Source organism: Solanum pennellii, chromosome 10 (assembly GCF_001406875.1).
Source record: "Solanum pennellii chromosome 10, SPENNV200".
NCBI lineage: Eukaryota > Viridiplantae > Streptophyta > Magnoliopsida > Solanales > Solanaceae > Solanum > Solanum pennellii.
The window spans coordinates 1,111,750-1,126,651 of NC_028646.1; the positions used below are offsets into that span (position 1 = coordinate 1,111,750).

Here is a 14,902-nt window from a genome sequence, read left to right on the forward strand (position 1 = left end):
ATATCATACAATTAATTATAAGAAAATTCATAATATGATGAAATAAATACATAAAAAAATACAGCGACTTAACATATATTAAATATATAAAAATAATTTTAACCTTAAATATATAATATAACTTTTTTCATCAAATGAAGACCCTATTGTATGATCAGTGTTACATATTTGCTTAGATCATATACTCCTATATTATATAATAATTATTCATCACCTTATACAAAAACTTCTTAAAATTTTAATCGTACTAATTAAATATTATCATGTCTTTCGTCACCTCATATAATTTTCTTAACGAACTGGTATTATCATCATACTCGCAATATCATTCATCAACTCACTCAAAATCGTTTTTACCTAATACCAAAAAGCTAACTACCAATTTACGCCAATATATTAATCATTCACTATTTCATACAAAAACTTCTTAAAATTTTAATCATACTAATCAAATATTACCATGCCATTCGTCACCTCATATAGAGTCTTTCTTAACGAACTATTATTATCAGTCATATTCGCAACATCATTCATCAACTCACTCAAAATCATTTCTACATCATATCAAAAAGCTAACTACTAATCACATATTTATTAAACTCACAATGTCTATAAACTTTTACACATAATTAAACTGCGTCCAAGTTGATCCGAACAAAAGTAAAAAAAGAAAAAAGATAAATGTACCCCCGAACAATCGTAAATAGTATGCAGATATCCTTCGTCGTACTTTTGTCGCCCTTCACTCTAACGAAAGGCTAAAATAAGAACATGTGGCGCGATATTATTCGTTGATAAATGTCGGATCGATGGATAAGATTGTGACACGTGCACGTCCATTAGTATAAAGAGTATATACGCTCTAGTTTTTGGACGGCAGAGACAACAATATTTCAAAAATATGACTGAGAATATTCACATACCATTTACGATAGTTCGAGGGTATATTTGTCTTTTTATTTTTTTTTCAAAATAAAAATGAAAAAATTGGCCTTTCAAAATGACCATTCAATTAAGTACCTACTCATGTATGGAGGGAAATTTGATAGTACCAAGTCCTTCGATCCTCCGTCTTCTTCGCTAAATTTTTTTTTTACAGGAAAAAAAAACCACAACAATGGCTAGAAAACGAAGACCCAAAAAAATTAAGGCCACAAAGAGGCTAATTTATAAGTTTTGAAAGCATTAAACAGCTAATTTTGTGTGTGTGGATGTGTTGGGGGTTGCCATTAGAGAGAACAAATCAAAAACCAAAACAAAAGTGTGATAAAAACTGAAAATTTACAACAAAAAGAAGAAAAAAAGGAATCTTTTTTGTTCCCCCACCACCACAACGCCACCTCCAGCAAGAACAGCAAAAAAAAAAAATCAGGAAGAAAAAGAACCCCATAGAAAGTCCTTTTTCTTGTTTTTTTTAAATTTTCTTTCAAGTTTTGATTTTTTTTTGTTGTTTGGGAGCCACCAGCAGAGCAGAAGATTATCTGGGTTACATTTGTTTTTTGGTAAGGAACTGCAGCTAAAATATAATACTTCATGAAAAAAATGTGCTTTTTATTTTATGGTTTTTGTTGTTTTGAAGTTACTAATAGAGCAAAGTGTTATTTGGGTCACATTTATTTTTGTTAAAAGTTTGATCTTTGTGAGGAGCTGCAGTTGATTTTTTTGAGATTGATTTTATGGTTGTTGTTGCTTTGAAGCTACCAGTTGAGCAAAAGATTATGTTGTGGGGTAGGCTTGGCGAGTTGATAGTATTAGCATTATGCTCGTAGTTTCTTTGTTTGTCGATTAATGCTATTGACTGTTGTTTCTTATGCTTCGTTTATCAGATTATTGTGTTTGGTATGGTCTGATACGCTTTCGCTGTTATTTGCTATGTCTTGTTCTACCTTTGTATTGTCTTTTTTCGAACTGTCTTGTTTTGTGTTACTTGAGCTGAGGGTCTTTCGGAAACAACGTTATATCTCCACGATGCAGGGGTAAGACATCAAACCCCACTTGTGAGATTGCATTTGGTATATTGTTGTACATCTGTTTCGTGTTAAAAGTTTGATCTTGATAAGGAGCTGATGCTGGTTTTTTCAAGATTGAATTTTGGATTAATCTAGTTCATATAAAGAAATGTTTTTTTGTGGTTTTTGTTGCTTTGAAGCCACCAGCAGAGCAAAGGTTATTTGGTTCACATTTGTCTCTTGTTGAAATTTTGATGCAGCTGATAGGTGCTGGTTATTTGAAATTGAATTTTTGATTAATTGATTTTTTTTTGGTTTTCTTGTTTTGAAGCCACCAGCAGAGCAAAGGGCTGTCTGGGTCATATTTATTTCTTGTTGGTGGGGTGCTGGGTTGAGATTGATTTTTCGGATTGATTTGGGTGGATTTTTATTATATCAAAGATGGCAAGCTTAGATATTACAAAAATGTGGAGGGATCCTGGTGCTCCAGCGGATTCATTCTATCAGGTTCGGCCGGAATGTACGGATGTTCCCAAGTCCAAATTTAGAATCAAGGTTCGTATTTCCCTCTGTTCTAATTTATCTGATGTTGTTTGATTTGGTATGCGGTATTAAGTAAGAAAGACAGACTTTTGAAACTTGTTTTCGGTGACATAACAGTTGTGTGCCTATAATAGTTTTGAAACACGTGGTTTAAAAAATGTCATAACATTTGTGGGACTACAAAAGCTTCTGATTAGGTACAATGGGAGTTTTAAGTTAAATTGTTTCTAAATATAAAGCAGATTAACAAGGACGTAGTGTTAAGTGTGGAAATATTCGTTCCCCCCCTTTTTTTTCCCCTTTTTTTTTTCATCCTTTTGTGTTGAGATTTTAGCGTGATGTTTCAGCCTGTAACACATACTTATTGAGCCGTCAAAATCTTGGATTGTTAACACTCTTGTGGTTATTGAAGAATGAAAAGTACTTCCTTCTTTTTTTAGGAGCATGTAGTTTGATTGCACATCCCCCCTTTGATTACCGGTATGCATTCTAGGCTTTATAAAATGATTCATGGAGTAGCTTATGCCTCATGTAGTATAGATACATTGACGCTTGGAAGAATGGTGTGCTTGCTGGGGATAAAAAGACGGGTTTTGGTATATTATGGAGGTTGGGCTGGAGAAGCAAGAGTGAACCATAAACCCCTTTCATATCCTGGTTATATATAGTAGTAGGAACGACTGTGCTACAAGAAATACTACAATGAAAGAGGTAAAAGTGGCCTCTTGTTCTGGTTGTAGCGTCGTCGATAGGTATGTATCTCCTCCTTCTGTGTTGTCTGGAGGCTGGACGAGCATTTGATGACACAGAGGAGATGATAACTATTGACTATCTCTCTTGTTCTTTAGCTCTCAAGAAATTGCTCTAATTTGTCTGTTTTCTACTACAACTCAAGTTGTACTCATGTTTACTATCTAATGATCTACTTATTCAGAATGGGAAGACCCTAAGTGAAAGAAAATGGCGTGCTGCATTTTCTCCAGAAGGTTATCTTGATATAGGAAAAACACTTGGTCGAATTCATAGAGGGGTAAGCTTGACTGAAGGTTTATGTAGCATATGATTCACGGATATTTCTACTCAACATTTTTGTCATGTTGGCTTTTGGCTATTGCTCTTTTTATAAATAATTCAATGCGAGATGATTATTATCGTAAATAGTAACCATCACGTATCCATGACATTTTAGGGAATTCATCCATCAATTAGAGGTGAAGTTTGGGAATTCTTACTTGGTTGCTACGATCCAAAGAGCTCACAGGCAGAACGAGAGGATATACGACAACAACGGAGGTACTTTACTTTCTTTTCCAACAAAAGCATAAATTGCTTATTTTCTTGTCAAAAAAGAAAAAAGTATAGATTGATAAATGTTGCCTAAATATTCAGAATGTCAAGTCTCACATTGGTTGAGAGAATTTGTTGTGATCCTCCTATACAATCTTGGACTAGCTTTTGGGATTAATCTGAAGGTTCATTTCTTTTTATGGTATCATGGCTAGGCCTGCTTGTTGTCGTTATGTTTCTCAAAATTGCTCCCCGAGTCATTTTATCCACACTCCAGTTGTCCACTCCTGGGTGATTTTTATGAATGTCTAGTCCCACATTGGTTGTGGTCTCCTTAAATGGTCTTTAGGCAATCCTCGTATCATGAGCCTAGTCCCACATTGGTTGTGGTCTCCTTAAATTGCGCAAGGTCCATTTCTTCACGAGTAGGAATGCCGTTCTCATCACAAAGGATGCACAATGCTATCTCATCTTTATTGCTAGTGTCTAGAATATGTTCTACTTGTTGCATTTCTGGGAGACATTTAGGGGTCGTTCAGTAGAGTGTCTAAAAATAATATTGGAAAGAGTGTATTACTTATGTCCGGATGAGATTATTTTTGCTAAGGCTATTTCTTATCCAACGTTTAGTTTGGTGTATTAAACGCAGTTCTGTCTTTAACCATGTATTAATAACCTTTAATCTCCACATATCTGAATAGGGTGTAAACTAATACATGTATTAGTTGTATATAGGCTGAAATCCTATCAAACGAAGGATTAAATAATACCACAGCTAATACATGTATCATTTCTTCTATACATCCTACTAAACAACCCTTTAGTCTATCTTGCATGGGATTCTGAAGCTTGTCGATTTTTGAAGATGCAAGTCCTATAGATCTCATCTTGCTTTACTACTATGCAGTGACTACCCTCAAATTATCTTCGTATGCAAATCTGATGAGAATTTGACATTCCGCTGTCAAAAAATGTAACTTATCCATGTTCTAAATGGTAATCCGGACATGCATTTCTTGTGTACTTTCAGGACACAATATGCTATACTAAAAGAAGAATGCCGCACAATGTTTCCAGTGATTGGAAGTGGTCGATATATTACTGCACCTGTAATAACAGAAGACGGTGATCCTATTCTAGATCCTTTAGTACTTCAAGAGGCAAAAGCAGCAAAAGAAGCAAAAGAAGCTACTTCAGGTAGTCAAGGAAATGGTAATCATGACGATGTAGAGTTCTCAACTTGTGTCCTTTCCATTCTCTTCTCTCTTTTTTCTTGTGTATGGCTGTCAGGTTGTTGAATGCTTCATGACGTAGAGATTTAATCCTCTATTTTCCATGCAGTAACAGGTGCTTCCGATGATTATGAAATGGTAAAGGAGGATGACAAAAGAGTAATAGAGTGGAAACTCTCGTTACACCAGATAGGTTGGTTTTATATGTAGATTTCACTTGATCTATTTTCCTAGTCAATCTGCAGAAGTATGGATTTGACAGATTCATTGGAGATTTATCTTATTAATATGAGAGTACTTGTCGGTTTCCTTTCTCTTCATATTGATATTTTCTTTGTTTATGTCTTGTAACCTTTCATTTCTTGGTTTCATGCTTATTCTAGGACTTGATGTGGCTCGAACCGACAGGTCACTGGTCTTTTATGAGAATCAAGAGAATCTATCGAAGCTTTGGGATATCCTTTCTGTTTATGCTTGGTTTGACAAAGATGTTAATTATTGTCAAGGTGGGCTATCACAATATCTTCTTGAAATGAATTTTTTTCACTATCTTGGTTTCTCTTCGGTTCGACCATTACTGAGCCAAAATGAATTATTGATTACTTTTTCTTCTTGTTTGTTCCAAAACTATAAAGATCAGTTGATATAATTTTAGGTAACATGATGGTATACAACTACAGCAATATGGCTAGTATTGTCCCACAAGTGAGGTCTGGGGAAGGTAGAGTGTATGCAGTCCTTACCTCTACCTTTTCAGGTAGAGAGGTCTTTCCGAAAGGCCCTCGGCTCAAAGAAAGAAAAAACACAGCAATAATGAAGACATACACAATAGCTAAATAGTAAGAAAATAGAGGCATATGAAGCAACAAGTAGTAATAGGAAACTGAGAGCGAGAAACATGGCAGTAGTAAAAATACGGAAAACAATTCTACTACCATTGGTTGGAGAGACCCGACGCAAAACTATTTACTAGCTTTCTACCTGAATTCTTGACCTCCACACCGTCCTATCAAGGGTCATGTCCTCGATGAGCTGCAGGCTTGCTATGGCCTGCCTGATCACTTCTTCCTAATACTTCTTCAGCCTACCTCTACCTCTTCTCAAGCCCTCCAGAATCAACCTCCCACAGTTCCTAACTAGTGCATCTCCTCTTCCATGCCAAACCATCTCAGCCCAGCCTCCCAAATCTTGTCTGCCATGGAGGTCACTTCTACCTTGCCCCAAATATCTTCATTTCTGACCATATCTCTTCTAGTAAACCTACACATCCATCTTAACATCTTCATTTTCGCAACTTTCATCTTTTGGGCATGAGAGATTTTGACTGGCCAAACACTCCGCCGTATGCAACAAAGCCGGTCTAACTAATACGCTGTAGAACTTACCTTTAAGTCTTAGTGACACCTTTTTAATCACATATGACACCAGATGCTAGCCTCCATTTCAACCACCATGCACCAATCCGATGTGTGACATCCTTGTTTTGATGTATGTGTATCTATTGAGCTCTTTTTAAATGATGTGATGATATGCTTATCTATTACTTTTTGCTTCTTGTTTCTTCCAAATGTATAAAGATCTTAACTTTGCTGAACAGGGATGAGTGATCTGTGCTCTCCAATGATTATTCTTCTCGATGATGAAGCAGATGCATTTTGGTGCTTTGAACGTTTAATGAGAAGACTGGTAAATATTTATAATCTTTACTCAAACAGCATTCTTACATCATATCTGATGATGTAAAGTACTTGCCAATTATGTGCTTTCCAAGTATTACTTATTGACTGTGAATTGTGATGCTCCTTCGTTCCCCAATTTTCCTGGATGCCAACATTATCATTCTGCAGAGCATCTCTTTTGGTCTCATCTTTACCTGAATTTTGATACCATCCAGATATGTGCGCTTTCTCAAGATACAACGACATACCCGAGAACAGTGTAACCTCACAAGTGGGGTATGGGGAGGGTGGTGTGTACGCAACCTTACCCCTACATTTATGAAGGTAGAGAGATTATTCCTGATAGACGTAACACATATCAAAATCAAGTATGTAAAGCAAATACATTAGCGAAGAAATCATGCTGAAAACAATGAAGAAGGGAACAGTAGAAAGGACAAATAATACGATAACTAAAACAAAGAAAATAACGGATAATACTAAAATTAAACAGTAAGATAGCAGGAGAGTAATTGTTCATAAAAAAAAAGATAGAAGGAGAGTAATTTTAACAATACTAACAAGGGAGTCAGACAACATTTGACTACCTACCAACCTCTCTCTAAAAGATTGGGTCACGTTTACCATGAAAAGAGCGTTAACTATAAGAATATAGGACTATACTTTAGACATGTTATCATAAATGGGTTTTGTAGTTCGAGAAATTGCATCCCACGGTGTTTGCTACGATGCAACACACACAGATTGCAACAACATGGACTATACCGAGCATGTGAATGGACCAGCAATAGATATTGGGTGAAAATCTCTTATAACTATTTCTCTAGTGTGCTATCCATCCCAAATATGACCATCCAACCACTATTAATATCTTCCCGCAGTTGTCCTGTTTGTGCACATGCTTTGCTTTCCATGTTAAAGCAGAGTTACCTTAATTGGCATCCTAATTTAAACTGATGTTGAGATGCTAAGATTGTCATGCACCCATAATCACATGTTATGATGTAGTGAGAAAAGCTGCATATGATATGGTACATGTAGGAACTCTTCACCCTTTCTAGTTGAAGTGGAGTATATTTATGATACCAACAATAACATACCCAGTATAATATCACAGTGAGGTCTGGATACCAGAATATTAGTCGGAATGATGTAGCAAGAACAAATCATAAGCTAATAAGTTTCTTGTCTAGAAGATTTACTGTCTTTTATTTCATTTTGGTTATAAACTTTTACTCACCATGTTTTGAGCCATATCTTCAGATATTTGTGTTACTGTATGTTGTATACTTTTGCGATTATTGTGACTGATACCAACTATTGTGTCTTCAAAGAGAGGAAATTTCAGGTACACTGAGAGTTCTGTCGGAGTAGAATCGCAGCTAAATAATCTAGCTTCAGTAACTCAAGTTATTGATCCCAAACTTCACCAACACTTAGGTAATTCTGTCTACTTTAATGTTTAAATACTATGCACCAGGCAGACTGTTATAACTTCCTTTTTATCAAGACATGATGCTCTGGTATAAGTTGTTAATATGATGTCCTCTTTCCTTTCCTTTTAAAGTTAATGGTCAAAACACACTTGAGCTATCGCTTTGTTCGCGAGTTCCACACTCCAACTATTAGTTGTTCCCTTTTCCTATCTGAACTATCACCAACTATGTGTTAAAATATACCTCGAAGCAGATTAGGCCAAATATCTGTTGTGATAGTTCATGTAGGAAAATGGAACAACTGGTGGTAGTTCAGGTAGGAAAAGAGAACAATGATAGTTGAGGTGTGAAACTTGCAAAAAAGTGATAGTTCATTGTGTTTTTGACCATTATCTCTCTCTCTTTTAAAAAAATACTTCCTCGTATCTCCTTGTGAATAAATAGTGCATTCCTTCTGAACTTGGATTGACAGATAAATTAGGTGGAGGTGATTACCTGTTTGCTGTCCGGATGCTCATGGTTTTGTTCCGTCGAGAGTTTTCTTTTTGTGATTCATTATATCTTTGGGAGGTAAGGTTTCTCTACTGAAAAAACTTTTCCACGTTTGGACCTGTTATTCAGATTGCTTTTCCATTTGGCAATCCAGTGTTTGTTTATTCGACGATCAAATTATGTTCTTATTGTTCCTAAATTTTCTTTACTCCGTCTTGACCTTTTTTAAACAGATGATGTGGGCGCTGGAATATGATCCAGACTTGTTTCTTACATATGAAGACCCTGAATTAGCTGCGGACAAATCTGAAGAATCTAAATCAAAAGCAAAGTCACGCCAGGTTGGGAAATTTGAGCGAGAAAACATGAAAAATGCAGGCAAAGCTGCAGAAGCCCCCCTCCCTATTTCCGTCTTCCTAGTAGCCAGTGTCCTAAAAGACAAGAGTGATAAATTGCTGACAGAAGCAAGAGGACTGGACGACGTTGTTAAGGTTTTCAATTACATAATTTAAGTACTATTTCGAAATTTATCTAATATACACGGACAATGTGAAGAAATTTTTACACTGTCAAGTGGCCTAAAGTATACATGCTGCTACAGCAGGTCAAGATGATCTCATAGTGTTAAAATTCCTTACCGTCAGTGGATATTACTTAGACACTTCTTTCTAATGTCTTCTTGTAGGAAACTTCATAAGCAACGGGGTAAAAGTCAACGTTGCCAATAATCACGTGCCATAAAAATCTTCAAAATACCCATGCATTTTTTCTTGCATTACTAATCTAGGGGGAATTTAGATTGATTTCAGTGAAACAATAAGAAGTCCTTGGAAAGTGACTTTCAAACACTAAAAATTCAAGAAAAACGTATGAACTGTAGTCATCTTAATTATAAATGACATTGACTAAATACACTTGTATTTATACTCATTCTTGGTAAGGTTCATTGTTTTCCCTTTATGGATCATACTTTAATCGTCTGCTTATCATTTCCAGATACTCAATGATGTTAACGGAAACCTGGACGCTAAAAAGGCTTGCACCGGTGCAATGAAACTTCATAGGAAGTATCTTAAAAAGGTAATCTCTGAATCCTGTTAATGGCTACATGCAAATGTCTTTTCAACAACAATTCTAAAGCAATACATAGCAGTGCGTGTAGGCCAGGAGGGGAGCTAAGGGGCGCAAGGGGTTCACACGAACTCCCCTTTGCGAAAATATTATACTGTACATATTAAAATGTCAAAATTATCTTGTATGTACATATAGTATATGTTAAATCCCTTGGCTTCTTCGTGTATTTACTTCTTTATATTTTGAATCCCCTTCGTGAAAATTCTGGCTTCACCACGGGTGCATGCAAGTGTCTATATATCAGAAACTGTCATTTATTAGTATTAGCATATTATGGAACATATTATATTAGCAATATATGCAAGAAGTTATTACCTCTTGAAATACTAATGGTGGTTAAAACAGGCGGCGAACACCCACAGGTAGCCGAGCCAGAAGAAACTGCTAGGTGATTCATAAACCATGGAGCTCATGTAAGTAGCTAGCCTTTGTTACCCTCTTCCTTTAACCTTGTGGCTCTCTTTCTGAGCACATTGCTTTCGGCTATTAAACGTACTTCCTCTACTCCAGTTTATGTGATACTTCCTTCTTAGTCTGTTCTAACAGACTTAAAAAATATTTTTTTTATAACCACACAGATGTTACGGGATGTTTAAGGCCACGTGACTCAAAAGCTTTATATCCACACAAATGTTATGGCACGTCTTAGAACACAAGTTTTCAAAAGTCTTCAATTCTTTCTTAAACACCATATTGGTTCAAATTACGTCATATAAATTGGAATGAAGGAAGTAAGTATATAATAAGATCAAACTGATTTGTATGCACTACCAAATCTGTATTCACTTGAGCCGAGGGTCTTTTAGAAACAACCTCTCTACCTCCACGAGGAAGGGTTAAGGTCCACACCCCACTATGTGGGATTTCACTGGATATGTTGTTGTTGTTGTTGTGGTCTGAGTTCCGACTTTCTGAATGAACACCATTTTTTATGCAGACCAAGAAGGCTCTAACAAGTTTGATACTTTCGATTTTTCGGCCAAGTCAAGGGACAATGGCTGCTTTTGTATACTGTGATACTGATTTTGTAAAGAGAAATATGTAAATTATCATTCTTTGTAGTTCCATATTTGGAACTACCATCATGTACATGTAATTTTTTTTCCCCAAGTAGTAAAAATGTGCCTTAAGGGTTGATGTATACAAAAACACTCTTCCAAAGCATGTAATGAATTTTACTTTTAGAGAGCCATGTTTAACATAATGTTGCTATTTACTTGTATATGAAGAAGAGAAAAGAAAACGAACAGATATAGTCAAACCTTTCTATAACAATCGTTTTTTTTTGTTTTTTTTGCTTGTTATACATTTATAACAATAGTTGACATTCATATTAAATGATTATTCTAGATAAAAATTACCCAAGAAATGATATGGATGTTATAGAGGTAATTTAAGAAAAGAGTGTATTGTTGCAATGATTATTATTGTTGTTACAAGTATAAAGCTATTATAGAGGTAAAATAAAAATTGATATTAAAGAAAATTTGTTTGTTAATAATAAAATGATGTTAAAAAAAATGATTATTATAGAAAAGTATGATTGGTACAGTATTTTGGACAAATTAGAAGAACTCTATATGGTATGACTATTTATTTGCAAAAGAGTTTTTATTTTAAAGTTGAAGTCAGAAAAAGATATTTGATTTATTTTCTCTATGAATGAAAAAAAAATATTATAAAAAGAGTAGAAGTTATGAAAACATATTTAGGGGTTGAATCTGTGTTTGGAGATACATTTCACTTGGAATTTGGAATAATGCACAAGTACTCCCTTAATCTATTCTCGATATTTCAGAGACACACTTATACGATACTAAGGTTCTATTACTCTCCTGAACTTATTTTATTAATAATTTTCTATCTCTTTTCGGCCTACGTGGCACTATCTTGTAGGCCAAACGTTGGTTGACTTTTTTTTCAAGCTAGTGCCACATTGGTCGAAAAGGGATAGAAAATTACATATAAAATAAATTCAGGGAGGTAATAAGACCTTCGTATAGTATAAGTGTGTCTTTGGGATTTCGAGCATAGGTTGAGAGGGTACTTGTGCATTTTTCTCTTGAATTTTCTTAAAAGTTTTTTAAAATTAATGAAAATAAGTTTAATTCCAAGTTAGAAGTTGAAAATAATGAAATATAACTTTCATGGATATATGGGGTCATAATAAGACAAAGTTTGATTTATTGTATTTTATTGATTGACAACATAGGTCCAGTACTAATAGGATCGAGATAGTGTTGATCAACCAACTGAACCTCTGTCAATATCAGGAAGGAGAGGTCGTTCTAATTTCGTATGTAACCTTAGACTTGAAAATCTGCGATTTTGATTCGATTTCTCACCTTATAATCCCTTTCCTATTTCCCGTTCCTTACCCCTAATTTTATGAACAAAAAAATCACTTGAATAAGAGTATTAAAGTAGAAATTTGAAGAAATATTAAAAATAGTACTCCTTGTGAGAAGAACTAGAACAAATAGTGTATCTAAAACCCTATAAATAATCCATTCTATGTACTTCCTATTGAAGTAACATAAAAAAAAATTCAATACTCTCACCACCAAACTCCACTACACAAGAAAGAAAAAAAAAAGTTTCATGTTTCATTTGTGTTGGCAATTTTTTTTTTTCTTAAAAAAAATAGATACATCAATCAAATTATTATACATTATTTTTTTTTTCTTGTCTTAAAAACTTTGTTTACAAAGTTTTGTAATTTCCATATCATATCTTTTACAACTTCCCAACTTCAAGTTCCATTTTGCCTCTAGTAGAAAATCTTGAAACATAAACCCTGCAATAAATAAACACAGATCATCAGAGGTGGACTCAGGATTTGAAGTTACGTTTTGAGTCAAATATTTGTAGTGAATCTTTTAATACATATACAGAGCTATTGGATTCTTGTGAAATCCGCGATCAAGAAAATGACTTATGTCGTACCAAACATTAGTATGGATAATGAACTTGAAACTTTCATCTAAATGCTATCTGGTTAATTTGCTACTATTACTATGGAACCCCAGAAAGCATCGAGAAAATGACTTCTGTCATATCAAACACATCGTATCACAAAAGAAGATGCGAGTTTACCAGTTGATAGGATGGGAAATCAGTGGAATTGTTCTGTCAAGAGAAGAAAAGTGAGTAGAGCAAGCAAAACTGCAGGCAATAAACCAACTTGGGATTTGAATGCTGCATGACTTTTGGGAATATTTGGTGGTAACGCGCATTCTTCACCGTTGAAAATCACCTTAGAAGGGAATCCATCTCCACCTTCAATGTTAGCATTTGGTGTATTTTTCTTCAAGAATGAGATCACTGATTGTTGTTTTCCAGGTACTTTTGGATCCTTATTAGGATTAGTTCCATTAACTTGTCCAACCAAATAGGTCAAACCTTTCAAGCCTTGCATAAAAATCGTGTTGGATCGTTGAGGTAACTTAGTCCCATTGAATGAGTAAACGTTTTCGTAGCCATCACCAATATTCTTCTTCATCTGAACAGCTGTGAACCAGTCTACAAACGCGTCATTTCCCCAGTTAAAGAGAGTCATACGAGCCGTCCATCCAGTTTTGTAATTGCTTTCCAAGTGCCAATTGATACTAACTCCACAGTTATCAGGACAGGGGAGTTTCTTTGGCATTGAGCCTAAATGCTTGATCCTGTTCCATTCTTTAGCTAATTTTTCCCTGTCTTGGAAAGGGACTAAAAGGGCTTGTGCAGGTAGAGGCAACGCTTTTCCATTCCCGTCACATTTAGACGTCTGTTCACAGCCACAGGCACAAGTGTTGCAGGGTACAACAGAGTCGGTGTAGAAAGCTGAGAATGAAACACAGCATTTCGCCTGTTTTGGCTGTGGACGCGTGATGTTGCAAGTGATTTGCCAACTAGCAACAGCGTTAAGAGTAATTCCGATTTTACTAGGATCAGGGAATCCTGTTGGATCCACTCTAATAGGCGGACCACATTTGTAGGACGGATTAACTCTACCCACGATATTCCAGTTCTGAGGCGGATACAGGGCAGTTCTGTTCATATCAGGAGGAAGTTTGAAAACTTCCATCTGGAAAATAGATCGAGCCTTAGTCCCGTTCATTGTAGTTGGCAAGAGAGCTCCGTTTTTGCAACAGAAAGGTAACTTGCCAAGTTTGTCATTGTTTTCCATTTCAGGTGGCAAATCGGATATGACTGGCTTCTTTTGGCAATTCATGACAACACTGAAATCGAAATCCTTGTAGTATTGTCCTTGAGGTCCGTAAATGCATTCTGAAGGATCCTTTTTATGAGTATACGCACCTTTCATGCTATAAATGAACTCGTTCCTCATCCACTCCCACGTCAAATTCCAACGATCAAGACGTCCTAATGGACTGATGTTATCGATGGTTACCTGAGCTTGATACTTGTTCTCAAACGCGGATAGAACATCATATGTGAACGAAAGGTCTCCATTTTGACGTTCCATAAACTTGATGGAAGTATTTTTTGGCTTGAACTTTGGATCCTTTTTGCAGCACATCTGCATATATGTTTCTGCAAAATTCACAACAAATACAACATTTTCAGATTCAAACACTACTATAGTAATAAAAAATTCGATAAACAACATTTTGTATGATCTCTATAGTTATCGTGAATTCAATTATTATTGTAAAAAAACCGAGAATATACATACTGAATTTCTTAGGAGCAGGGCATTTGTATCCCTCATTGATGAGATTAATTGACTTCGGCATTGGAGTTGCTTTCGCCGGAACACCAAATTGCGTTCCTTTAATCTTCACCTGCGCCGCCATCTGAGTAAAATCACCGGCGGTTTCAATAGCCGTTTTCAGATCAGCCTGCGGGAACCCAGCCAAAACGGTACCGTTTTTACCGGTTTTAACCGGAAATCCGTCGCCGCCCATAGCTACAGCTCCTTCAGTAGAAATCAAAACCTCATTATGCTGAAATCCTATTTGAACTTTCCATGATTTGAGCTCAAATAGACCTGTATTTATCACCGTCAACATCGACGTAAAAGCCCATGACTGTGCCGTTACGTTTTTCACAAAAGGATATTCCCTTTCCCTATTATCAAACGCGTACGTCACGAATACACCGTCGCAATTCTCTTGCGCCGGCGGCGGCGCCGCCTTAACCGC

The 14,902-nt window shown here is 35.8% G+C and overlaps 2 protein-coding genes across 6 annotated transcripts in view; one reads left to right on the forward strand and one right to left on the reverse strand.

The window, feature by feature from the left end:
* The first annotated feature begins 1,113 nt into the window (after positions 1 to 1,113).
* LOC107032388 (TBC1 domain family member 15) lies at positions 1,114 to 10,956 on the forward strand. Of its 5 annotated transcripts, XM_027912056.1 has the most exons (15): positions 1,116 to 1,502; positions 2,150 to 2,166; positions 2,298 to 2,504; positions 3,427 to 3,522; positions 3,682 to 3,785; positions 4,810 to 4,991; positions 5,121 to 5,204; positions 5,395 to 5,517; positions 6,609 to 6,697; positions 8,025 to 8,130; positions 8,599 to 8,696; positions 8,852 to 9,109; positions 9,615 to 9,698; positions 10,098 to 10,165; positions 10,690 to 10,956. In XM_027912056.1, the coding sequence occupies exons 3-14, from the start codon at positions 2,391 to 2,393 to the stop codon at positions 10,116 to 10,118; spliced, it is 1,359 nt and encodes a 452-aa protein (XP_027767857.1). In that variant the 5' UTR covers positions 1,116 to 1,502; positions 2,150 to 2,166; positions 2,298 to 2,390; the 3' UTR covers positions 10,119 to 10,165; positions 10,690 to 10,956. The 5 variants fall into 5 exon arrangements, with proteins under 5 accessions (XP_027767858.1, XP_027767860.1, XP_027767857.1 ...); XM_027912057.1 differs by lacking the exon at positions 2,150 to 2,166 and having other exon boundaries at positions 1,114 to 1,502; positions 2,281 to 2,504; positions 5,127 to 5,204; XM_027912059.1 differs by lacking the exon at positions 2,150 to 2,166 and having other exon boundaries at positions 1,114 to 1,502; positions 2,281 to 2,504; positions 4,810 to 4,976; positions 5,127 to 5,204.
* Positions 10,957 to 12,162: 1,206 nt separating this feature from the next.
* LOC107032541 (COBRA-like protein 10) overlaps positions 12,163 to 14,902 on the reverse strand; it is a 3,373-nt gene continuing 633 nt past the window's right edge. The window contains exons 2-4 of the mRNA XM_015234149.2: positions 14,434 to 14,893; positions 12,849 to 14,291; positions 12,163 to 12,549 (exon numbers count right to left, since the gene is read on the reverse strand). Coding sequence (XP_015089635.1) covers positions 12,868 to 14,291; positions 14,434 to 14,893 — 1,884 coding nt within the window. The 3' untranslated portion in view covers positions 12,163 to 12,549; positions 12,849 to 12,867. The remainder of the gene's footprint in view (positions 12,550 to 12,848; positions 14,292 to 14,433; positions 14,894 to 14,902) is intronic.